General features: G+C 48.5%; 1 protein-coding gene across 3 annotated transcripts; it reads right to left on the bottom strand.

Annotated features, from left to right (window-relative positions):
• Window positions 1-924: 924 nt before the first annotated feature.
• On the bottom strand, window positions 925-22,101 carry LOC106591502 (lactase-like protein). 3 transcript variants are annotated; one of them, XM_045708858.2, is made up of 14 exons: window positions 21,943-22,101; window positions 20,698-20,870; window positions 19,793-19,953; window positions 19,557-19,644; window positions 19,004-19,113; window positions 14,424-14,552; window positions 9,473-9,568; window positions 9,139-9,355; window positions 8,126-8,400; window positions 4,657-4,786; window positions 4,198-4,397; window positions 3,915-3,978; window positions 1,379-1,455; window positions 925-1,054 (listed from the first exon to the last, which is right to left on the bottom strand). In XM_045708858.2, exons 2-13 carry the CDS (start codon window positions 20,822-20,824, stop codon window positions 1,379-1,381), a joined length of 1,674 nt encoding a protein of 557 aa, XP_045564814.1. In that variant the 5' UTR covers window positions 20,825-20,870; window positions 21,943-22,101; the 3' UTR covers window positions 925-1,054. The 3 variants fall into 3 exon arrangements, with proteins under 3 accessions (XP_045564814.1, XP_045564810.1, XP_045564811.1); XM_045708854.2 differs by lacking the exon at window positions 1,379-1,455 and having other exon boundaries at window positions 926-1,054; XM_045708855.2 differs by lacking the exons at window positions 1,379-1,455; window positions 21,943-22,101 and adding an exon at window positions 21,433-21,909 and having other exon boundaries at window positions 926-1,054.
• Between the last annotated feature and the right edge of the window lie 2,755 nt (window positions 22,102-24,856).

Genomic DNA, 24,856 nt, shown 5'->3' with positions numbered 1-24,856 from the left:
CGTCCACGCAGCAGGAACATGAGGAAGACAGCAGTGTTCTAGAAGCGTCCACGCAGCAGGAACATGAGGAAGACAGCAGTGTTCTAGAAGCGTCCACGCAGCAGGAACATGAGGAAGACAGCAGTGTTCTAGAAGCGTCCACGCAGCAGGAACATGAGGAAGACAGCAGTGTTCTAGAAGCGTCCACGCAGCAGGAACATGGGGAAGACAGCAGTGTTCTAGAAGCGTCCACGCAGCAGGAACATGAGGAAGACAGCAGTGTTCTAGAAGCGTCCACGCAGCAGGAACATGAGGAAGACAGCAGTGTTCTAGAAGCGTCCACGCAGCAGGAACATGAGGAAGACAGCAGTGTTCTAGAAGCGTCCACGCAGCAGGAACATGAGGAAGACAGCAGTGTTCTAGAAGCGTCCACGCAGCAGGAACATGAGGAAGACAGCAGTGTTCTAGAAGCGTCCACGCAGCAGGAACATGAGGAAGACAGCAGTGTTCTAGAAGCGTCCACGCAGCAGGAACATGAGGAAGACAGCAGTGTTCTAGACGCGTCCACGCAGCAGGAACATGAGGAAGACAGCAGTGTTCTAGAAGCGTCCACGCAGCAGGAACATGAGGAAGACAGCAGTGTTCTAGAAGCGTCCACGCAGCAGGAACATGGGGAAGACAGCAGTGTTCTAGAAGCGTCCACGCAGCAGGAACATGAGGAAGACAGCAGTGTTCTAGAAGCGTCCACGCAGCAGGAACATGAGGAAGACAGCAGTGTTCTAGAAGCGTCCACGCAGCAGGAACATGAGGAAGACAGCAGTGTTCTAGAAGCGTCCACGCAGCAGGAACATGAGGAAGACAGCAGTGTTCTAGAAGCGTCCACGCAGCAGGAACATGAGGAAGACAGCAGTGTTCTAGAAGCGTCCACGCAGCAGGAACATGAGGAAGACAGCAGTGTTCTAGAAGCGTCCACGCAGCAGGAACATGAGGAAGACAGCAGCCAGGAGAATACAGAGAGTACAGACTGTAGGAACCACGATCTCTGTTACCATCTCCATGTGGCTGGTCAACGGATCTGGAATAATCATTGAACACAATAAATAAATTAAATGTTTTTATAAAACCCTAACAGTAACCCGGTCTACACCCTAAACAGCAGACAGAGGCTCCATTTTTTAAAAATAATAACACATAGATGACTACACCACTTTGCACTACTAGCAGAAATGTACTCAGCAGCAAATGGCGAATAGTCCGATAAGTGCTAAATCAACCACAACTCAAATTCAATACTTTAAATGATTTGAAAAGTATTTGGTGAATGTATTTCCTAGCCAGGTCTGCTACACACCAGTCAGTCAATCAAAAAAAGAAGTAATGGAGTCCTAAGTAGGCCTACCTAAACTTCATCATGCACTGGCCAAACCTTTGGCATCCCTGCCTGTTCCTTATTGTCCTGCTGGGACTTTCTTCTAGCTGGAGGGGCAAACAAAGAAAGGTCCTGTTAGAGAATGTCTTCCCATGTAGTTTTGTTGTTCAACTATCAGTAGTTCAACTGTTTGTTGAAAAGTGCCAATTAGAGTCAGAATGTTCCTTTGTTTGCCCTGGCAGCCAGATTCAGCCCAATGTCCCTGCATGCTGAAGTTGTTGGAGCTGAGTGACATACATTATGTAAAATATTTTCAAATAGTTCAAGTTTTAAAGTATGTGCATGATTTAGGTTGTAGTTTGCATTTTTGGGACTATTCTATTAAGTCCATTGTACTGGGGCTTACTAAATCAAGTACATCGCAGCTCAAGTATTGGAAAGTCTTTGCCATGATGTCTTTGAGCCAGGGGTGTGGTGGTGTTGGGGTCTGGTGGTGTTGGGGTCTGTCTGTGTTGGGGTCTGGTGAAGTTGGGGTCTGGTGGTGTTGGGGTCTGTCTGTGTTGGGGTCTGGTGGTGTTGGGGTCTGTCTGTGTTGGGGTCTGGTGGTGTTGAGGTCTGTCTGTGTTGGGGTCTGGTGGTGTTGGGGTCTGTCTGTGTTGGGGTCTGGTAGTGTTGGGGTCTGGGGGTGTTGGGGTCTGGTGGTGTTGGGGTCTGTCTGTGTTGGGGTCTGGTGGTGTTGGGGTCTGGTGGTGTTGGGGTCTGGGGGTGTTGGGGTCTGGTGGTGTTGGAGTCTGGGGGTGTTGGGGTCTGTCTGTGTTGGGGTCTGTCTGTGTTGGGGTCTGTCTGTGTTGGGGTCTGGTGGTGTTGGGGTCTGAAGGTGTTGGGGTCTGGTGGTGTTGGGGTCTGTCTGTGTTGGGGTCTGTCTGTGTTGGGGTCTGTCTGTGTTGGGGTCTGGTGGTGTTGGGGTCTGTCTGTGTTGGGTTCTGTCTGTGTTGGGGTCTGGTGGTGTTGGGGTCTGTCTGTGTTGGGGTCTGGGGGTGTTGGGGTCTGGGGGTGTTGGGGTCTGGTGGTGTTGGGGTCTGTCTGTGTTGGGGTCTGGTGGTGTTGGGGTCTGTCTGTGTTGGGGTCTGGTGGTGTTGGGGTCTGTCTGTGTTGGGGTCTGTCTGTGTTGGGGTCTGTCTGTGTTGGGGTCTGGTGGTGTTGGGGTCTGGGGGTGTTGGGGTCTGGTGGTGTTGGGGTCTGTCTGTGTTGGGGTCTGGTGGTGTTGGGGTCTGTCTGTGTTGGGGTCTGTCTGTGTTGGGGTCTGGTGGTGTTGGGGTCTGTCTGTGTTGGGGTCTGTCTGTGTTGGGGTCTGGGGGTGTTGGGGTCTGGTGGTGTTGGGGTCTGTCTGTGTTGGGGTCTGTCTGTGTTGGGGTCTGTCTGTGTTGGGGTCTGGTGGTGTTGGGGTCTGTCTGTGTTGGGGTCTGTCTGTGTTGGGGTCTGGTGGTGTTGGGGTCTGTCTGTGTTGGGGTCTGTCTGTGTTGGGGTCTGTCTGTGTTGGGGTCTGTCTGTGTAAGGGTCTGTCTGTGTTGGGGTCTGTCTGTGTTGGGGTCTGGTGGTGTTGGGGTCTGTCTGTGTTAGGGTCTGTCTGTGTTGGGGTCTGTCTGTGTTGGGGTCTGTCTGTGTTGGGGTCTGTCTGTGTTGGGGTCTGGTGGTGTTGGGGTCTGGTGGTGTTGGGGTCTGTCTGTGTTGGGGTCTGGTGGTGTTGGGGTCTGGTGGTGTTGGGGTCTGTCTGTGTTGGGGTCTGTCTGTGTTGGGGTCTGTCTGTGTTGTGGTGTTGGGGTCTGTCTGTGTAAGGGTCTGTCTGTGTTGGGGTCTGTCTGTGTTGGGGTCTGGTGGTGTTGGGGTCTGTCTGTGTTGGGGTCTGTCTGTGTTGGGGTCTGGTGGTGTTGGGGTCTGGTGGTGTTGGGGTCTGGTGGTGTTGGGGTCTGTCTGTGTTGGGGTCTGTCTGTGTTGGGGTCTGTCTGTGTTGGGGTCTGGTGGTGTTGGGGTCTGGTGGTGTTGGGGTCTGTCTGTGTTGGGGTCTGTCTGTGTTGGGGTCTGTCTGTGTTGAGGTCTGTCTGTGTTGGGGTCTGGTGGTGTTGGGGTCTGTCTGTGTTGAGGTCTGTCTGTGTTGGGGTCTGGTGGTGTTGGGGTCTGTCTGTGTTGGGGTCTGTCTGTGTTGGGGTCTGTCTGTGTTGGGGTCTGGTGGTGTTGGGGTCTGTCTGTGTTGGGGTCTGGTGGTGTTGGGGTCTGGTGGTGTTGGGGTCTGTCTGTGTTAGGGTCTGGTGGTGTTGGGGTCTGTCTGTGTTAGGGTCTGTCTGTGTTGGGGTCTGTCTGTGTTGGGGTCTGTCTGTGTTGGGGTCTGGTGGTGTTGGGGTCTGTCTGTGTTGGGGTCTGGTGGTGTTGGGGTCTGGTGGTGTTGGGGTCTGTCTGTGTTAGGGTCTGTCTGTGTTGGGGTCTGTCTGTGTTGGGGTCTGGTGGTGTTGGGGTCTGGTGGTGTTAGGGTCTGTCTGTGTTGGGGTGTAGTGTAGTCTTCTGTACTGACCTGCAGCTAGCAGCTGGTTACTGGAGGAGCACGTCTCTGTTGCTTTCCTTTTCCAGCTTTCCACCTGTAGAGAGACCATCAAAATACATGTATTAATTAACCAACTAACCAATCAACCAATCAATCAATATGTATTAATACAACCCATTAAAAAAAAGTCTGTCACAAAACAGCACAGTGGAAAACTTTGAAGAAACTTAAACTGTTCTGAACCAAATAGAATAGGCCTATATCAGGTGTGTACAAGGTGTCTGTGAATGACTGACTGACTGACTGACTGTACCTCTCTCTGGTTGGGGAATCCATTGGAGCTGATGATGCGTTTGTAGTACTGAACAGAGGCTTTTGGGTAACGTGGTTTATTCTTGTTGAGGAAGTCCACGTAGAACAGGCCAAACCTCTCAGAGAAGCCTTCGTCCCACTCAAACTTGTCCAGCAGCGACCAGGCTGTGTAACCCTTCACATTCACTCCGTCCTTAAGGGCTGTCATGTGGAGAAAAGACCAACAGAGGGTGCTATAGGAGTTAATTTGCCCAGTATCAATAGAGTAGACAGTGAAACTTCAAACACACTCAAAACACCTGTTTTGTCCTAGAATTATACCAGTTCATTAAAACAATTACTTGTTATAAAGAAAAACGAATGTTTTACTAAACCTCTATAATATTAGATTATTTTCTCTACTAAACCTTTCTTTAAGGTAATATTAAGAGGATGTTATTTCCTCTGATAGGTCCCTCACCCTTGAGCATCTCATTGATGTAATCCTTGAAGTATTGCATCCTCCAATCATCACACAGGTCTGTGCACCTCTGCACCTTCTCTGACACCCCATTCTCTGTCACGTAGATCATGGGGTTCCCATACTGAGTCTAGTGGAGAGACAGGGAGACAGGGTGGGAAGGAGACAGGGAGACAGGGTGGGGAGGAGACAGGGAGACAGGGTGGTGAGGAGACAGGGAGACAGGGTGGGGAGGAGACAGGGAGACAGGGTGGGGAGGAGACAGGGTGGGGAGGAGACAGGGTCGGGAGGAGACAGGGAGACAGAGTGGGAGGAGACAGGGTGGGGAGGAGACAGGGAGACAGGGTGGGAGGAGACAGGGTGGTGAGGAGACAGGGAGACAGGGTGGGGAGGAGACAGGGAGACAGGGTGGTGAGGAGACAGGGAGACAGGGTGGGGAGGAGACAGGCAGACAGGGTGGGGAGGAGACAGGCAGACAGGGTGGGGAGGAGACAGGGAGACAGGGTCGGGAGGAGACAGGGTGGGGAGGAGACAGGGAGACAGGGAGACAGGGTGGGGAGGAGACAGGGAGACAGGGTGGTGAGGAGACAGGGAGACAGGGTGGGGAGGAGACAGGGAGACAGGGTGGGGAGGAGACAGGGAGACAGGGTGGGGAGGAGACAGGGTGGGGAGGAGACAGGGTGGTGAGGAGACAGGGAGACAGGGTGGGGAGGAGACAGGCAGACAGGGTGGGGAGGAGACAGGGAGACAGGGTCGGGAGGAGACAGGGAGACAGGGTCGGGAGGAGACAGGGTGGGGAGGAGACAGGGAGACAGGGTGGGGAGGAGACAGGCAGACAGGGTGGGGAGGAGACAGGGAGACAGGGAGACAGGGTGGGGAGGAGACAGGGAGACAGGGTGGGGAGGAGACAGGGTGGTGAGGAGACAGGGAGACAGGGTGGGGAGGAGACAGGGAGACAGGGTGGTGAGGAGACAGGGAGACAGGGTGGTGAGGAGACAGGGAGACAGGGTGGGGGGAGACAGGGGCGGGTGGGAGGAGACAGGGAGACAGGGTGGGGGAGCGGGAGACAGGGGGGAGGAGCAGGGTGGGGGGGCGGGGGCGGGTGGGGAGGAGCGGGAGCAGGGGGGAGGAGCAGGGTGGGGAGGAGACAGGGTCGGGGGGAGGAGACAGGGGGGGAGGAGCGGGGAGCGGGTGGGGAGGAGACAGGGTGGTGAAGAGACAGGGAGACAGGGTGGGGAGGAGACAGGGAGACAGGGTGGTGGGGAGACAGGGTGGTGAAGAGACAGGGAGACAGGGTGGGGGGGAGACAGGGAGACAGGGTGGTGAGGAAACAGGGAGACAGGGTGGGGAGGAGACAGGGTGGGGAGGAGACGGGGAGACAGGGTGGGGAGGAGACAGGGAGACAGGGTGGGGAGGAGACAGGGAGACAGGGTGGTGAGGAGACAGGGTGGGGAGGAGACAGGGAGACAGGGTGGGGAGGAGACAGGGAGACAGGGTGGGGAGGAGACAGGGAGACAGGGTGGGAGGAGACAGGGAGACAGGGTGGGGGAGCGGGAGACAGGGTCGGGAGGAGACAGGGAGACAGGGTGGGGAGGAGACAGGGAGACAGGGTGGGGAGGAGACAGGGAGACAGGGTGGGGAGGAGACAGGGTCGGGAGGAGACAGGGAGACAGGGTGGGAGGAGACAGGGAGACAGGGTGAGGAGGAGACAGGCAGACAGGGTGGGGAGGAGACAGGGAGACAGGGTGGGGAGGAGACAGGGAGACAGGGTGGGGAGGAGACAGGGTGGGGAGGAGACGGGGAGACAGGGTGGGGAGGAGACAGGGAGACAGGGTGGGGAGGAGACAGGGAGACAGGGTGGTGAGGAGACAGGCAGACAGGGTGGGGAGGAGACAGGGAGACAGGGTGGGGAGGAGACAGGGAGACAGGGTGGTGAGGAGACAGGGTGGGGAGGAGACAGGGTGGTGAGGAGACAGGGTGGTGAAGAGACAGGGAGACAGGGTGGGGAGGAGACAGGGAGACAGGGTGGTGAGGAGACAGGGAGACAGGGTGGGGAGGAGACAGGGAGACAGGGTGGGGAGGAGACAGGGAGACAGGGTGGGAGGAGACAGGGAGACAGGGTGGTGGAGAGAGACAGGGAGACAGGGTGGGGAGGAGACAGGGTGGTGAAGAGACAGGGAGACAGGGTGGGGAGGAGACAGGGTGGTGAAGAGACAGGGAGACAGGGTGGGGAGGAGACAGGGAGACAGGGTGGTGGGGAGACAGGGTGGTGAAGAGACAGGGAGACAGGGTGGGGGGGAGACAGGGAGACAGGGTGGTGAGGAAACAGGGAGACAGGGTGGGAGAAGACAGGGAGACAGGGTGGGGGGGAGACAGGGAGACATGGTGGGGAGAAGACAGGGAGACAGGGTGAGGAGGAGACAGGGAGACAGTGTGGGGAGGAGACGGGGAGACAGGGTGGGAGGAGACAGGGAGACAGGGGTGGGGAGGAGACAGGGAGACAGGGTGGGGAGGAGACAGGGAGACAGGGTGGTGAGGAAACAGGGAGACAGGGTGGGGAGAAGACAGGGAGACAGGGTGGGGGGGAGACAGGGAGACATGGTGGGGAGAAGACAGGGAGACAGGGTGAGGAGGAGACAGGGAGACAGTGTGGGGAGGAGACAGGGAGACAGGGTGGGGAGGAGACGGGGAGACAGGGTGGGGAGGAGACAGGGAGACAGGGTGGTGGGGAGACAGGGAGACAGGGTGGTGAGGAAACAGGGAGACAGGGTGGGAGAAGACAGGGAGACAGGGTGGGGGGGAGACAGGGAGACATGGTGGGGAGAAGACAGGGAGACAGGGTGAGGAGGAGACAGGGAGACAGTGTGGGGAGGAGACAGGGAGACAGGGTGGGGAGGAGACGGGGAGACAGGGTGGGGAGGAGACAGGGAGACAGGGTGGGGAGGAGACAGGGAGACAGGGAGACAGGGTGGGGAGGAGACAGGGAGACAGGGTGGTGAGGAGACAGGGAGACAGGGTGGGGAGGAGACAGGGAGACAGGGTGGGAGGAGACAGGGTGAGGAGGAGACAGGGAGACGGGGTGGAGAGACAGGGAGACAGGGTGGGGAGACAGGGAGACGGGGTGGTGAGGAGACAGGGAGACGGGGTGTTGAGACCGGGAGACGAGGTGGTGAGGAGACAGGGAGACAGGGTCGGGAGGAGACAGGGAGACGGGGTAGAGAGACAGGGAGACGGGGTAGTGAGGGAGTTTGTGTCAAACAAGGAAGAAGGTGTGAATGTTTCAGCAGATCGGGGTCAAATGCATAAAGTAAAATAAAGTGCAAACTCCACACTGAATCAAGCACACCTCCAAACCCACCTGGAAGTAGTGGAAAGTTGTTATCATACTGTATTTGACCAAATACATCATGTATTTAACCCAAGTCTGGCTGGTAGGACCTGCCCACACTAACAGTCGTGTGTATTATACCTTGACGAAGTTAAGCAGGCGTCTGAATCCCCAGGGGACAGAGTAGAGCCACTCAGAGCCGGGGTCGGGCCAGCGAGGGTCCACCAGCTCCACCAGGTCACGGTCGGTGAAGTAGCTGTTACCGCGGCCAGACGGGTAGTTCTTCTGGGTGATATAGCGCGTGGTGAAGTGGCCAATACCCAGGAAGTCACAGGTACCCTTGATGTAACTCTTCTCCTGGGAAGAGAAGACAGGGAGGCGGGAGGTTCCTAGACCCTGCTGGGCACTCTTCCTACCTGGAGACCAGAGAGAGAGAGACCAGATTACACTATGACCTTTGACCTCTAACCCTTAACCCTGACAGTGGGAGGAGAAGACAGGGAGACGGGAGGTTCCTAGACCCTGCTGGGCACTCTTCCTACCTGGAGACCAGAGAGAGAGAGACCAGATTACACTATGACCTTTGACCTCTAACCCTTAACCCTGACATTGGGAGGAGAAGACAGGGAGGCAAGAGCTACCCAGACCCTGCTGGGCACTCATCTTGTCTGTGTGGAAAGAGACATCAGGTGTGACAGTGACACAAATACGTTTCTATGTCCTGTTACATATAGGCAGGGATTTTGGACACTGGCCAGCCAGGCAAGTACACGCAGAAAAAAATCGAGAACCTAAAATGGTTCTTTGGCTGTCCCCATATGAGACCTCTTTGAAGAACCCTTTTGGGTTCCATGTAAAACCCTTTCCACAGAGGGTTCTACATGGAACACAAAAGAGTTCTACTTGGAACCAAAAAGGGTTCTCCTATGGGGACAGCTGAAGAACCCTTTTGGAGTGTAAACCACCATTGTTTTTCTATCCCGGGTCTATAATCTGTGCCATTCAATATTTCAAAAGACGGTGGGCTAATTGGGTCCATTTTCTACTAGCCTGGTCTGAACAATACTAGCCTCAGCCGAGCGGGTAAGCTTCATTTAAACCCTGTGGGTTGTTCGTGGAAATGGAACACCTAGCTGTGACAATACATGACTTACCTATGTAGTCTTTCATGACCTGAGGGTAGTCCCCGTTGAAGATGGGTGTAGCGAACCAGCCCATGTAGAACTGGACATATCTCTCTGCTGCCTCGATGTCTCTCTGGTTGGTGATGTCCACTGGCTCCCCCCAGTCTGCCAACAACGAGATCCCAACCAAGCCTTTCTGTTTGCTTCTCCATTGAGTGTCATAGGTGTGCCAAACCTTAGCATGTGCCTGTTCAAATGATATATTATTCTGTATCAGGGGACAGACAGTACACTAGGCCTATATATTGGAATTAGATTACTGACAATATTAAATATAATTATATTATAAACAATTAGTGATTACCTTGATAATGTGGTGGGCAGCTTTGTAGGCCCCAGTGCCCCTCAGCTTCAGTCCAGGTGCATGTTCTCCAGTCTCATAGCCCTCCACAGCACTAGACTAAAAACACAGTCTCATAGTCCTCCACAGCACTAGACTACAAACACAGTCTCATAGTTCTCCACAGCACTAGACTACAAACACAGTCTCATAGCCCTCCACAGCACTAGACTACAGTCTCATAGTCCTCCCAGCACTAGACTACAAACACAGTCTCATAGTCCTCCACAGCACTAGACTACAGTCTCATAGTCCTCCACAGCACTAGACTACAGTCTCATAGTCTTCCCCAGCACTAGACTACAGTCTCATAGTCCTCCCCAGCACTAGACTACAGTCTCATAGTCCTCCCCAGCACTAGACTACAGTCTCATAGTCCTCCACAGCACTAGACTACAGTCTCATAGTCCTCCCCAGCACTAGACTACAGTCTCATAGTCCTCCCAGCACTAGACTACAGTCTCATAGTCCTCCCAGCACTAGACTACAAACACAGTCTCATAGTCCTCCACAGCACTAGACTACAGTCTCATAGTCCTCCACAGCACTAGACTACAGTCTCATAGTCTTCCCCAGCACTAGACTACAGTCTCATAGTCCTCCCCAGCACTAGACTACAGTCTCATAGTCCTCCCCAGCACTAGACTACAGTCTCATAGTCCTCCACAGCACTAGACTACAGTCTCATAGTCCTCCCCAGCACTAGACTACAGTCTCATAGTCCTCCCAGCACTACACTACAGTCTTATAGTCCTCCCAGCACTAGACTACAGTCTCATAGTCCTCCCCAGCACTAGACTACAGTCTCATAGTCCTCCACAGCACTAGACTACAGTCTCATAGTCCTCCCCAGCACTAGACTACAGTCTCATAGTCCACCCCAGCACTAGACTACAGTCTCATAGTCCTCCCCAGCACTAGACTACAGTCTCATAGTTCTCCCCAGCACTAGACTACAAACACAGTCTCATAGTCCTCCCCAGCACTAGACTACAGTCTCATAGTCCTCCCCAGCACTAGACTACAGTCTCATAGTCCTCCCAGCACTAGACTGCAGTCTCATAGTCCTCCCCAGCACTAGACTACAGTCTCATAGTCCTCCACATCATTAGACTACATTCTCATAGTCCTCCTAGCACTAGACTAGTCTCATAGTCCTCCCCAGCACTAGACTACAGTCTCATAGTCCACCCCAGCACTAGACTACAGTCTCATAGTCCTCCCCAGCACTAGACTACAGTCTCATAGTCCTCCACAGCACTAGACTACAAACACAGTCTCATAGCCCTCCACAGCACTAGACTACAGTCTCATAGTCCTCCCAGCACTAGACTACAGTCTCATAGTCCTCCCAGCACTAGACTACAGTCTCATAGTCCTCCCCAGCACTAGACAACAGTCTCATAGTCCTCCACATTATTAGACTACAGTATCATAGTCCTCCCCAGCACTAGACTACAGTCTCATAGTCCTCCACATCATTAGACTACAGTCTCATAGTCCTCCTAGCACTAGACTAGTCTCATAGTCCTCCCCAGCTCTAGACTACAGTCTCATAGTCCTCCCCAGCACTAGACTACAGTCTCATAGTCCTCCACAGCACTAGACTACAGTCTCATAGTCCTCCCCAGCACTAGACTACAGTCTCATAGTCCTCCCAGCACTACACTACAGTCTTATAGTCCTCCACATCATTAGACTACAGTCTCATAGTCCTCCACAGCACTAGACTACAGTCTCATAGTCCTCCCAGCACTAGACTACAGTCTCATAGTCCTCCTAGCACTAGACTACAGTCTCATAGTCCTCCTAGCACTAGACTACAGTCTCATAGTCTTCCCCAGCACTAGACTACAGTCTCATAGTCCTCCCCAGCACTAGACTACAGTCTCATAGTCCTCCCCAGCACTAGACTACAGTCTCATAGTCCTCCACAGCACTAGACTACAGTCTCATAGTCCTCCCCAGCACTAGACTACAGTCTCATAGTCCTCCCAGCACTACACTACAGTCTTATAGTCCTCCCAGCACTAGACTACAGTCTCATAGTCCTCCCCAGCACTAGACTACAGTCTCATAGTCCTCCACAGCACTAGACTACAGTCTCATAGTCCTCCCCAGCACTAGACTACAGTCTCATAGTCCTCCCAGCACTACACTACAGTCTTATAGTCCTCCCAGCACTAGACTACAGTCTCATAGTCCTCCCCAGCACTAGACTACAGTCTCATAGTCCTCCCAGCACTAGACTACAGTCTCATAGTCCTCCACATCATTAGACTACAGTCTCATAGTCCTCCCCAGCACTAGACTACAGTCTCATAGTCCTCCACATCATTAGACTACAGTCTCATAGTCCTCCCCAGCACTAGACTACAGTCTCATAGTCCTCCACATCATTAGACTACAGTCTCATAGTCCTCCTAGCACTAGACTACAGTCTCATAGTCCTCCCCAGCACTAGACTACAGTCTCATAGTCCTCCCCAGCACTAGACTACAGTCTCATAGTCCTCCACAGCACTAGACTACAGTCTCATAGTGCTCCCCAGCACTAGACTACAGTCTCATAGTCCTCCCAGCACTACACTACAGTCTTATAGTCCTCCCAGCACTAGACTACAGTCTCATAGTCCTCCTAGCACTAGACTAGTCTCATAGTCCTCCCCAGCACTAGACTACAGTCTCATAGTCCTCCCCAGCACTAGACTACAGTCTCATAGTCCTCCCAGCACTACACTACAGTCTCATAGTCCTCCCAGCACTACACTACAGTCTTATAGTCCTCCCAGCACTAGACTACAGTCTCATAGTCCTCCCCAGCACTAGACTACAGTCTCATAGTCCTCCACAGCACTAGACTACAGTCTCATAGTCCTCCCCAGCACTAGACTACAGTCTCATAGTCCTCCCAGCACTACACTACAGTCTTATAGTCCTCCCAGCACTAGACTACAGTCTCATAGTCCTCCCCAGCACTAGACTACAGTCTCATAGTCCTCCACATCATTAGACTACAGTCTCATAGTCCTCCCCAGCACTAGACTACAGTCTCATAGTCCTCCCCAGCACTAGACTACAGTCTCATAGTCCTCCTAGCACTAGACTAGTCTCATAGTCCTCCCCAGCACTAGACTACAGTCTCATAGTCCTCCCCAGCACTAGACTACAGTCTCATAGTCCTCCCCAGCACTAGACTAGTCTCATAGTCCTCCCCAGCACTAGACTACAGTCTCATAGTCCTCCCCAGCACTAGACTACAGTCTCATAGTCCTCCCCAGCACTAGACTACAGTCTCATAGTCCGCCCCAGCACTAGACTACAGTCTCATAGTCCTCCCCAGCACTAGACTACAGTCTCTTAGTCCTCCCCAGCACTAGACTACAGTCTCATAGTCATCCCAGCACTAGACTAGTCTCATAGTCCTCCCCAGCACTAGACTACAGTCTCATAGTCCTCCCCAGGACTAGACTACAGTCTCATAGTCCTCCCCAGCACTAGACTACAGTCTCATAGTCCTCCCCAGCACTAGACTACAGTCTCATAGTCCTCCCCAGCACTAGACTACAGTCTCATAGTCCTCCCCAGCACTAGACTACAGTCTCATAGTCATCCCAGCACTAGACTAGTCTCATAGTCCTCCCCAGCACTAGACTACAGTCTCATAGGCCTCCCCAGCACTAGACTACAGTCTCATAGTCCTCCCCAGCACTAGACTACAAACACAGTCTCATAGTCCTCCCCAACACTAGACTACAGTCTCATAGTCCTCCCCAACACTAGACTACAGTCTCATAGTCCTCCCCAGCACTAGACTACAGTCTCATAGTCCTCCCCAACACTAGACTACAGTCTCATAGTCCTCCCCAGCACTAGACTACAGTCTCATAGGCCTCCCCAACACTAGACTACAGTCTCATAGTCCTCCCCAGCACTAGACTACAGTCTCATAGTCCTCCACATCATTAGACTACAGTCTCATAGTCCTCCACATCATTAGACTACACTCTCATAGTCCTCCACATCATTAGACTACAGTCTCATAGTCCTCCCCAGCACTAGACTACAGTCTCATAGTCCTCCCCAGCACTAGACTACAGTCTCATAGTCCTCCCCAACACTAGGCTATAAACACAGTCTCATAGTCCTCCACAGTAATAGACTACAAACATAGATATAGCACACTGCATTACTGTACACTAAGACTTATCAAATATGATGTTTATGGAAGTCCTGAGTCAAAATACATTGTGTCAAATACTTTGAAATACTTAAGCCTATTTGAAAGTATTTGACACATGTATTTGGGTCTGGTTCATGGTGAAGCTAACCTGCAGTAGTCTTCTGGAGGATTATGGTTCATATACTGGGTGTCTCCCAAATGGCACCCTATCCCCTATATAGTGTGCTACTTTTGATCAGAGTCCTATGAGCCCTGGCTCCCTGTTCCCTTTATAGTGCACTACTTTTGACCAGAGTTCTATGGGCCCAGGTAAACATTAGTGCACTATATGAGGAATAGGATGTCATTTGGAACACAGCCTGTGTGTCCATCGGATAATGTGTTATGGATAATGTGTTGTAATGTGTTAATGTATTATGGATAATGGGTTATGATAATGTATTATGTATGATGTATTATGGATAATGTGTTATGAATAATGTGTTATGTATAATGTATTATGTATAATGTATTATGTATAATGTGTTATGGATCATGTATTATGGATAATGGGTTATGATAATGTGTTGTGATAATGTATTATGGATAATGGGGTATGGTAATGTGTAATGTATTATGGATAATGTGTTATGTATAATGGGTTATGATAATGTATTATGTATAATGTAATATGGATCATGTATTATGGATCATGTATTTTGGATAATGTATTATGGAAAATGTATTGTCTTACCCATGGGTTGTTGAAGGTGATCCAGTATTTGACTCTGTCACCAAACCGCTCAAAGCATAAGTTGGCAAAGTCGTTGAAATAGTTCACCATGCTGACGTTCTGCCATCCACCGTACTTCTCCTGTAAGACCTGGGTGGTAACAGGGAAGGAAGGTTACTATAGGTAACTTAAGACCTGGGTGGTAACAGGGAAGGAAGGTTACTATAGGTCGCACAAGACCTGGGTGGTAACAGGGAAGGAAGGTTACTATAGGTCACTTAAGACCTGGGTGGTAACAGGGAAGGAAGGTTAGTATAGGTCACACAAGACCTGGGTGGTAACAGGGAAGGAAGGTTACTATAGGTCACACAAGACCTGGGTGGTAACAGGGAAGAGAGGTTACTATAGGTCACACCAGACCTGGGTGGTAACAGGGAAGAGAGGTTACTATAGGTCACTTAAGACCTGGGTGGTAACAGGGAAGGAAGGTTACTATAGGTCACACCAGACCTGGGTGGTAACAGGGAAGAGAGGTTACTATAGGTCACACCAGACCTGGGTGGTAACAGGGAAGAGAGGTTACTATAGGTCACACAAGACCTGGGTGGTAACAGGGAAGAGAGGTTACTATAGGTCACACAAGACCTGGGTGGTAACAGGGAAGAGAGGTTACTATAGGTCACACAAGACCTGGGTGGTAACAGGGAAGGAAGGTTACTATAGGTCACTTAAGACCTGGGTGGTAACAGGGAAGAGAGGTTACTATAGGTCACTTAAGACCTGGGTGGTAACAGGGAAGAGAGATTACTATAGGTCACACAAGACCTGGGTGGTAACAGGGAAGGAAGGTTACTATAGGTCACACAAGACCTGGGTGGTAACAGGGAAGAGAGTTTACTATAGGTCACACAAGACCTGGGTGGTAACAGGGAAGGAAGGTTACTATAGGTCACACCAGACCTGGGTGGTAACAGGGAAGAGAGATTACTATAGGTCACACAAGACCTGGGTGGTAACAGGGAAGGAAGGTTACTATAGGTCACACAAGACCTGGGTGGTAACAGGGAAGAGAGGTTACTATAGGTCACACCAGACCTGGGTGGTAACAGGGAAGAGATTTCTATAGGTCACACAAGACCTGGGTGGTAACAGGGAAGAGAGGTTACTATAGGTCACACCAGACCTGGGTGGTAACAGGGAAGAGAGGTTACTATAGGTCACACCAGACCTGGGTGGTAACAGGGAAGAGAGGTTACTATAGGTCACACAAGACCTGGGTGGTAACAGGGAAGAGAGGTTACTATAGGTCACACCATGTGATGGATAGGGAATGTGTTGTAGTAGACTAGTCATCTGGGATCATCATAACAGGAAACATCCCTCCACTGTCTTCTTTCTATAAAGCCTCTGATACAAATGCAGTACAGTTCAGGTCTACATTCATGTGGGATTGATATGGAGTTAGATTACTGACAACATTATTTCAACCTAGATTCTGTAAATATATGGATAAATAAAAGGTGCCATGTTTTGCATTGAACAGTGTAGCGGTATCTTTGTATGTGCTAGCTCGGCAAGCGAATAGCGATTCACTACTGGTTGGCATACAGTCAGTCAGTACTCAGTCAGTCAGTACCAAGTCAGTAGTACCCAGTTAGTCAGTACCCAGTCAGTCAGTGCCCAGTTAGTCAGTACCCAGTCAGTCAGTACCCAGTTAGTCAGTACCCAGTCAGTCAGTCAGTTAGTCAGTACCCAGTTAGTCAGTCAGTGCCCAGTTAGTCAATCAGTGCCCAGTTAGTCAGTACCCAGTTAGTCAGTCAGTACCCAGTTAGTCAGTCAGTACCCAGTTAGTCAGTACCCAGTCAGTCAGCCAGTCAGTGCCCAGTTAGTCAGTACCCAGTCAGTCAGTACCCAGTTAGTCAGTCAGTACCCAGTTAGTCAGTCAGTACCCAGTTAGTCAGTACCCAATCAGTCAGTACCCAGTTAGTCAGTCAGTACCCAGTCAGTCAGTCAGTACCCAGTTAGTCAGTACCCAGTCAGTCAGTACCCAGTTAGTCTGTACCCAGTTAGTCAGTCAGTACCCAGTTAGTCAGTACTCAGTCAGTTAGTTAGTACCCAGTCAGTCAGTCAGTACCCAGTCAGTCAGTACCCAGTTAGTCTGTACCCAGTCAGTCAATCAGTACCCAGTTAGTCTGTACCCAGTCAGTCAATCAGTACCCAGTTAGTCAGTAGCCAGTCAGTCAGTACCCAGTCAGTCAGTACCCAGTTAGTCTGTACCCAGTCAGTCAATCAGTACCCAGTTAGTCAGTACCAAGTTAGTCAGTACCCAGTTAGTCAGTACCCAGTCAGTCAGTACCCAGTCAGTCAGTACCCAGTCAGTCAGTACCCAGTTAGTCTGTACCCAGTCAGTCAATCAGTACCCAGTTAGTCTGTACCCAGTCAGTCAATCAGTACCCAGTTAGTCAGTACCCAGTCAGTCAGTACCCAGTCAGTCAGTACCAAGTCAGTCAGTGCCCAGTTAGTCAGTACCCAGTCAGTCAGTCAGTACCCAGTTAGTCTGTACCCAGTTAGTCAGTCAGTACCCAGTTAGTCAGTACCCAGTCAGTTAGTTATGTCATGACGTTGGCCTCTTTGAGTACAGGGAGGACAGTTGACCCCCTCCCCCCTTGCACCATCTCCCAACCTACCTTCCCCCACACAGGCCCTGTGTGAAAGGGTTGTAAAAACTCTAAGAGGAGAATCTCTTGCCACATGGCCCATAGAGAGACACAGGAAATTCTTCCAACTCACAGAATTGGGGAGCCAAGCGACCTTTGTGTTCTGGAGAAGGTATGGAAGATTGGTGAAGAATCCAGCTACGAACTGGTCCGCTTGGTACAATTTTGTGATACTCAGAAGAGACAATATAGCCATATTACCATAAAACTGTTTATATAATAGCCTCAGCGATGAGACTTGCATCCACATGGTTGTATAGAATGTATTAATAAGGATAAAGCTTTTGTAATACATTGAGATGCTATGTACTGATGTTAATGTGATAGAATTGTATTTCTGTACCAAGCTTAACTCAGTCATCGGCACGCCCCCAGGGACACAGACAGGACCAGGCGTCATGTGACATGTTCACTATAAAACCCACCCTGATTTACATTTCTAACAGACCCGGCCTTCACTCCATTGCGAGTTGGCCAATAGGTTTGACCATCCAAGTACTCTACTGAAAGTGAACTATACCACGTGGTTAACTTTTAGACTATTGATACCGACAGAATAAGAACAAGTCTTTGATATTAATTATTAGTCTGCAGCTAAGTAAATTATATCATTGAACGCGAAGACCAACGAAACATCCATTCTATGACGACATTAATGAATGTCGCTTTGAAAGATCCATTCTAACCGAGAGAGAGAGAGAGAGAGAGAGAGAGAGAGAGAGAGAGAGAGAGAACTCTCCAACAGAACGACGCTCCAACAAGGATCCTGACGACACACTGAGCGTAAATATATATTGATTGCAATTGTTCTCAAATGAGTGAGCGTTCATGTGCAAAGGATTAGCATGTCAATTGTTAATATTAATGAACTTTGTGTGTCCTCAGCTGACCGTTTATGACCCATTGTTAACAAGACACCAGCCATGCCTGTTTTAGCCCACTAGGGCACATTACTCTACCAATTCTTTGTGATGATAATTACTGTTTGTATACTTTCTGTGAATTACTTAGTTTAGTAAATAAATGATTTTAAGACAATTGATGTATGGATGATTTTAGTAAAGACTGGGTTCGTGCAGATACAACAATTTACGACGTTTGGAATGAGACTGGACGCGAGGTAAAATACACCATTTAAACCAGAAGATAATCGGCCTATACTATAACAGAATATAATATATAATGTTATAATATAGGAAAGCTATATTAGGAAAATTATAGCTTTGTAATCTGAATATTTTCCTTGGTGCCCCGATCTCCTAGTTAATTACAATTAAACGATTAATCAGTTTAATCACCTGATAATAATTACAGGGAGTTAATTGATAAACATGTCTTCAGTTTAATGGTACCCCAAAGACACGACAGTTAGTACCCAGTCAGTCAGTCTGTACCCAGTTAGTCAGTACCCAGTCAGTCAGTACCCAGTCAGTCAGTACCCAGTTAGTCTGTACCCAGTCAGCCAATCAGTACCCAGTTAGTCTGTACCCAGTCAGTCAATCAGTACCCAGTTAGTCAGTACCCAGTCAGTCAGTACCCAGTTGGTCTGTACCCAGTCAGTCAGTCAGTACCCAGTTAGTCAGTACCCAGTTAGTCAGTACCCAGTCAGTCAGTCAGTACCCAGTCAGTCAGTACCCAGTCAGTCAGTCAGTACCCAGTCAGTCAGTACCCAGTTAGTCTGTACCCAGTCAGTCAATCAGTACCCAGTTAGGCAGTACCCAGTCAGTCAGTACCCAGTCAGTCAGTACCCAGTCAGTCAATCAGTACCCAGTTAGTCAGTACCCAGTCAGTCAGTCAGTACCCAGTCAGTCAGTACCCAGTTAGTCTGTACCCAGTCAGTCAGTCAGTACCCAGTTAGTCAGTACCCAGTCAGTCAGTACCCACCTGTGGCAGATCCCAGTGGTACAGGGTGACTATTGGTGTGATGTTATTGTCCAGGAGCATGTTGATCAGGTCATCATAGTATTTAATTCCCTTCTCATTGATGTGATCAGCTGGAGAAGAAACATTGAAATTAGCTATAACATTCACGAAAACGTATAGGGCCTGTTTCCCGGACACAGATTATTAAGCTTTGTCATTGGACTTAAAGGTATGTTCAGTGGAGCATCTGGTCTATGATGTATGTTCAGTGGAGAATCTGGTCTATGAAGTATGTTCAGTGGAGAATCTGGTCTATGAAGTATGTTCAGTGGAGAATCTGGTCTATGAAGTATGTTCAGTGGAGAATCTGGTCTATGAAGTATGTTCAGTGGAGAATCTGGTCTATGAAGTATGTTCAGTTTAGAATCTGGTCTATGAAGTATGTTCAGTGGAGAATCTGGTCTATGAAGTATGTTCAGTGGAGAATCTGGTCTATGAAGTATGCTCAGTGGAGAATCTGGTCTATGAAGTATGTTCAGTGGAGAATCTGGTCTATGAAGTATGGAGCATTTACCTTTGATTCCGTTGGGAAATATCCTTGGCCAGGAGATGGAGAAACGATAGTGGTTAAACTTCATGTCCTTCATCAAGGTGATGTCATCCTAGAAGATATTGACGATGTCATGTCAAGGGTGTCAATTGAGACAGAGCCATATGGTTCAAATCTCAAATGGCTCCCTATTCACTTTGCAGTGCACTACTTCTGACTACATGGGGATACTGTGTCTACTGTCTATTCAGTCTATTCACCTTGAATTTGTAGTATCCTTCGCAGGAGTGGTCTGCGGTGTCGTTGAGGAAGATCTTTCCCTTCTTGTGGGCGAACACGTCCCAGATGCTCATCCCCTTGCCATCCTTGTCCCAGGCTCCTTCTGTCTGGTACGCAGAGCCCCCAGCCCCCCAGGAAAACCCTTCAGAGAGATATAAAGGTTAGCAAGAACTCTTCATTCCTGGGCCTCCCGAGTGGCGCAGTGGTCTAAGGCACCGCATCGCAGTGCTAGCTGGGCCACCAGAGATTCTGGGTTAGAGTCCAGGCTCTGTTGCAGCCGGCCTCGACCGGGAGGCCCATGGGGTGGCGCACAATTGGCCCAACGTCGTCCGGGTTAGGGAGGGTTTGGCCGGCAGGGATATCCTTGTCTCATCGCGCACTAGCGACTCCTGTGGCGGGCCGGGCGCAGTGCACACTGACCAGGTCGCCAGGTGTACGGTGTTTCCTCCGACACATTGGTGCGGCTGGCTTCCGGGTTGGATGGGCATTGTGTCAAGAAGCAGTGCGGCTTGGTTGGGTTGTGTTTCGGAGGACGCATGGCTTTCGACCTTCGCCTCTCCCGAGTCCGTACAGGAGTTGCAGCGATGAGACAAGACTGTAAGTACCAATTGGAAACCACAAAATTGGAGATAAAAAATGGGTAAAAAAAAAAGAACTCTTCATTCCTGGGAGAAATTACGTTACAATTTCTCTCTCTTTCATTTCTATTTTCTGTAATAGCTATAAAATCTTGATTTCTGTGATAAAATGTAGGCCTCTCTCTCTCTCGTCCTCTCTTGTGCTCTTTCTCATCTATTATATTTTTATAACTATGTTTTGCTGTTAGTATTAGACCTTTTTAACATGATTCAGTCACTTCTGCATTTCTCCCTGTACGGTAGCCTACCAGTTGGGAAAGTGCCATAGATGAATGATCCGCGTTCATTCTTGGTCCAGTCGAAGTCTTCGCTGGCTGACACACACAGCACCAGCACAAGCACATAGTGCAGCTTCAGCATCCGCTGTAGTGACATGGTGTTGATCTCTCACAGGTGTCTGGCTCACTGTCTCCGGTCACACCTGCACATAGAAGGAAGAATTATACAGCATTTTATAAACCCTTAAGAGTTACTATGGACACTCGTAGTCAGTGTCATAACACTGTACTTTCATAGAAAGTCTTATGCCTTTTTCTTTAACGCCACTGAGGTTAAACTGATCTCAGATCATACATAAACACTCATCTAATGTATAATTAATTTTTTTACTTCTGTGTAATTAACACCTTTTACTTTAATGCCACTGAGGTTAAACTGATCTCAGATCATACATAAACACTCATCTAATGTATAAAATTACTTCTGTGTAATTAACACCTTTTACTTTAATGCCACTAAGGTAAAACTGATCTCAGATCATACATAAACACTTATCTCAGGGATAAAATTACTTCTGTGTAATTAACACCTTTGTCTTAATATGATGCAGAGCTCAAACTGCAGATAGTTTATCTCAAGACAATTCTACCGCTCTGAGTTGATACAAACAATATGCTAATATATTTTCATATAATACTGATAGAAATGACACAAATAAAACCCTTTCAGCTCTATTATCAAATGAAGACTCAACAGAGACTTACACAGAGGTGATAGATATCCAACGTATGTGGATAAAAGCATCCTAATTAACTCACACTGGAAAACATCTTTAAAGAATGGATCGAACTCAGAAATAAGCAATAGTCCATTGAAAACGATGACACCATATCATTCTCAGGCCCAAATGAAGGTTAAAGGAATGATCTAGTCTCATTTCAACCAGCCATAAGATACACTGACGCAAAACGCAATTAAAGACAGGAAGTACATCAGCTTGTCTAACACAGTCAGTATCAGCGACATGTCAAACTGATCCCGTCCGGCAGAGGTACCTAGGTCTAGTAACTGATCATCAAAATCCTTCAGTGTCTAATTTAGAAAAGTGAGTGAAAATGTTTAAGAGTATAGACCAAAAAAATGCCCCCTATCACAGCCTACCTACAATGTATTTAGCTAGCTATCTCTCTCCCTGTCACTTTCCTTCTGTCCCTGCTGTCTTTCCTCACCAGTCCTCGAACTCTTCCCGGAACCACATATAGCTACATGCCTACCTGTTTAAAGGTCCTGCATTTGTCCCCACTGGAAACAACTCCAAAATGCAAGAAAGGTCCCCAAGTTTCTGGACCTAATTCATTCTCACAAATCCTCAGGGGTAGAGGTTACAGCACCCGATGTCACAAAAGCGCGCCGCGAAACGTCCAGTAAGTTTTACCTCTATTCAGGGGCCCCATTGGGCGAGCAGACAGGACCCAAATACCGCCCCCCCCATTCAAAGTCAATGAAGTGTGAGCGTAATTTGCTGGGGCAAACAGATCTTTTGGAAATGGGCTTTTTTTTTTTACACTGTAAGCAAAGTGAATGTCAGACAGTGTGACCTATACACATGCAGCTCAGCCTCAGAGAGTTTTACTATAGGCTCCTACCAATGGGACTATGTCTACAATTAGATTCATTGAAATATCCAGATTTTATTTCTACACTCTTAGAAAAAAAGGTGCTATCTAGAACCTAAAACAGCAGGAGAACCCTAGGAGAACCCTTTAAAGAACCCTTTTAGGTTCCAGGTAGAACCCTTTTGAGTTCCATGTAAAACCCTTTAAACATGGAACCTAAAAGAGTTCTACTTGGAACCAAAACGGGTTCTATCTGGAACCAAAAAGGGTTATTCTAGGGGGACAGCTGAAGAACCCTTTAAGAACCATTTTGTCTAAGAGTGTATATAGGAATGTTATATGTAAATTATGTTAGATTTACAGCTGAAGTCAGAAGTTTACATACACTTAGTTTGGAGTCATTAAAACTCATTTTTCAACCACTCCACAAATTTCTTGTTAACAAACTATAGTTTTGGCAAGTTGGTTAGGACATCTACATTGTGCATGACACAAGTAATTATTCCAACAATTGTTTACAGACAGATTATTTCACTTATAATTCACTGTATCACAATTCCAGTGGGTCAGAACTTTACATACACTAAGCTTGGAAAATTCCAGAAAATGACGTCATGGCTTTAGAAGCTTCTGATAGGCTAATTGACATAATTTGAGTCAATTGGAGGTGTACCTGTGGATGTATTTCAAGGCCTACCTTCAAACTCACTGCCTCTTTGCTTGACATCATGGGAAAATCAAAAGAAATCAGCCAAGTCTTTGCTGCAGGAGGGACTGGTACATTTCACAAAATAGATGGCATCATTAGAAAGGAAAATTATGTGGATATATTGAACTAACATCCCAAGACATCAGTCAGGAAGTTAAAGCTTGGTCGCAAATGGGTCTTCCAAATGAACAATGACCCAAAGCATACTTCCAAAGTTGTGGTAAAATGGCTTAAGGACAACAAAGTCAAGGTATTGGAGTTTCCATCACAAAGCCCTGACCTCAAGCCTATAGAAAATTTGTGGGCAGAACTGAAAAAGTGTGTGTGAGCAAGGAGGCCTACAAACCTGACTCAGTTACACCAGCTCTGTCAGGAGGAATGGGACAAAATTCACCCAACTTATTGTGGGAAGCTTGTGCAAGGCTTTCCAAAACGTTTGAGCCAAGTTAAACAATTTAAAGGCAATGCTACCAAATACTAATTGAGTGTATGTAAACTTCTGACCCACTGGGAATGTGATGAAATAAGTAAAAGCTGAAATATAAAATTCTCTCTATTATTCTGACATTTCACATTCTTAAAATAAAGTGGTGATCCTAACTGACCTAAGACAGGGAATTGTTAATATAATTAAATGTCAGGAATTGTGAAAAACTGAGTTTAAATGTATTTGGCTAAGGTGTATGTAAACTTCCGACTTCAACTGTAACTCTGAAATGTGATGGTAATATAAGCTTTTCATATGGATTACATGATAAAAGACAGACAAACCTTTTTTAAACCTGGTTACACGAATGAATATAATTGAAGTGTAGTATAAATATTAATGACTGAAAACTTTGAGCTCAATCAGTCATACTTCATAAAAGGTTTCCCATTCACACTCAGAACTAAATCACAATTGAACCATGAAAGGACGATGACTATCTGTGTGACTTTAACAGAATTTGTCATTTTATTGTCTTCTATAAATGTTATCCCTCAACCGGTGTATTCAGTACTGTCACCACAGTATGTAGCCTATCACATCCTCGCCAGTGGAGAGGTCAGAATCATAACACATATTTTCTTATATGCCAACAGCGTCAACAAAAGGAGACATGTGTCACGAACTTCAAAATGAGCGGACCAATGGCGCAGCGTACATTGAGTTCCACATCTTTTTAATACAGAGTGAAACTCGAAACAAAACTTACAAAGAACGTGACGACGTAGTGCCCAAACACACTAACACAAACAATACCCCACAAAGCAGATGGGAGATAGGGCTTCCTAAATATGATCCCCAATTAGAGGCAACGATTACCAGCTGCCTCTAATTGGGAACCATACAAAACCACCAACATAGAAATACACATTCTAGAACACCCCCCTAGTCACACCCTGACCTAAACCACTATAGAGAATCCAAGGGCTCTCTATGGTCAGGGCGTGACAACATGACTCTGATGTAATGTATTTCTAGGTATATGATGGGGGGTTTGAGTTATTTAACCAGTCAGGAAGCATACATTGATCTGAATAACCATAGACGTCCATGGCAGAAGCCTCCATTCTGAGTGCATAGTAGCAGCCAGATGCACCGTTCCATTCAGCTCTGCAGTGCTATACAGCCTGTCCTGCACCCAGCCATCCAGGCTGAATACAGTTATTATCATGGAGGGAAGGCATATTGTTCGAAAAACGCTGAATTGTTAGGAGGTAAAACTGTTGGCACTGCACTCCCTGTTCTTTTAGTACATACGCAGCGTCAAAGAGGGTGTGTGTGTATGCGTGTGTGCATGTGTGTGTGTGCAGATACAATGCACATATGCTTCAATCTGTGTTTCTGTGTCTTTGTGTGTGTGGTGGTTGTTTATTTGT

The sequence above is a fragment of the Salmo salar genome, chromosome 26 (assembly GCF_965601325.2).
Source record: "Salmo salar chromosome 26, fSalSal1, whole genome shotgun sequence".
Classification (NCBI taxonomy): Eukaryota; Metazoa; Chordata; class Actinopteri; order Salmoniformes; family Salmonidae; genus Salmo; species Salmo salar.
Note: the sequence above shows the minus strand (reverse complement) of the source record. Positions and strands in the feature narration are given on the sequence as shown.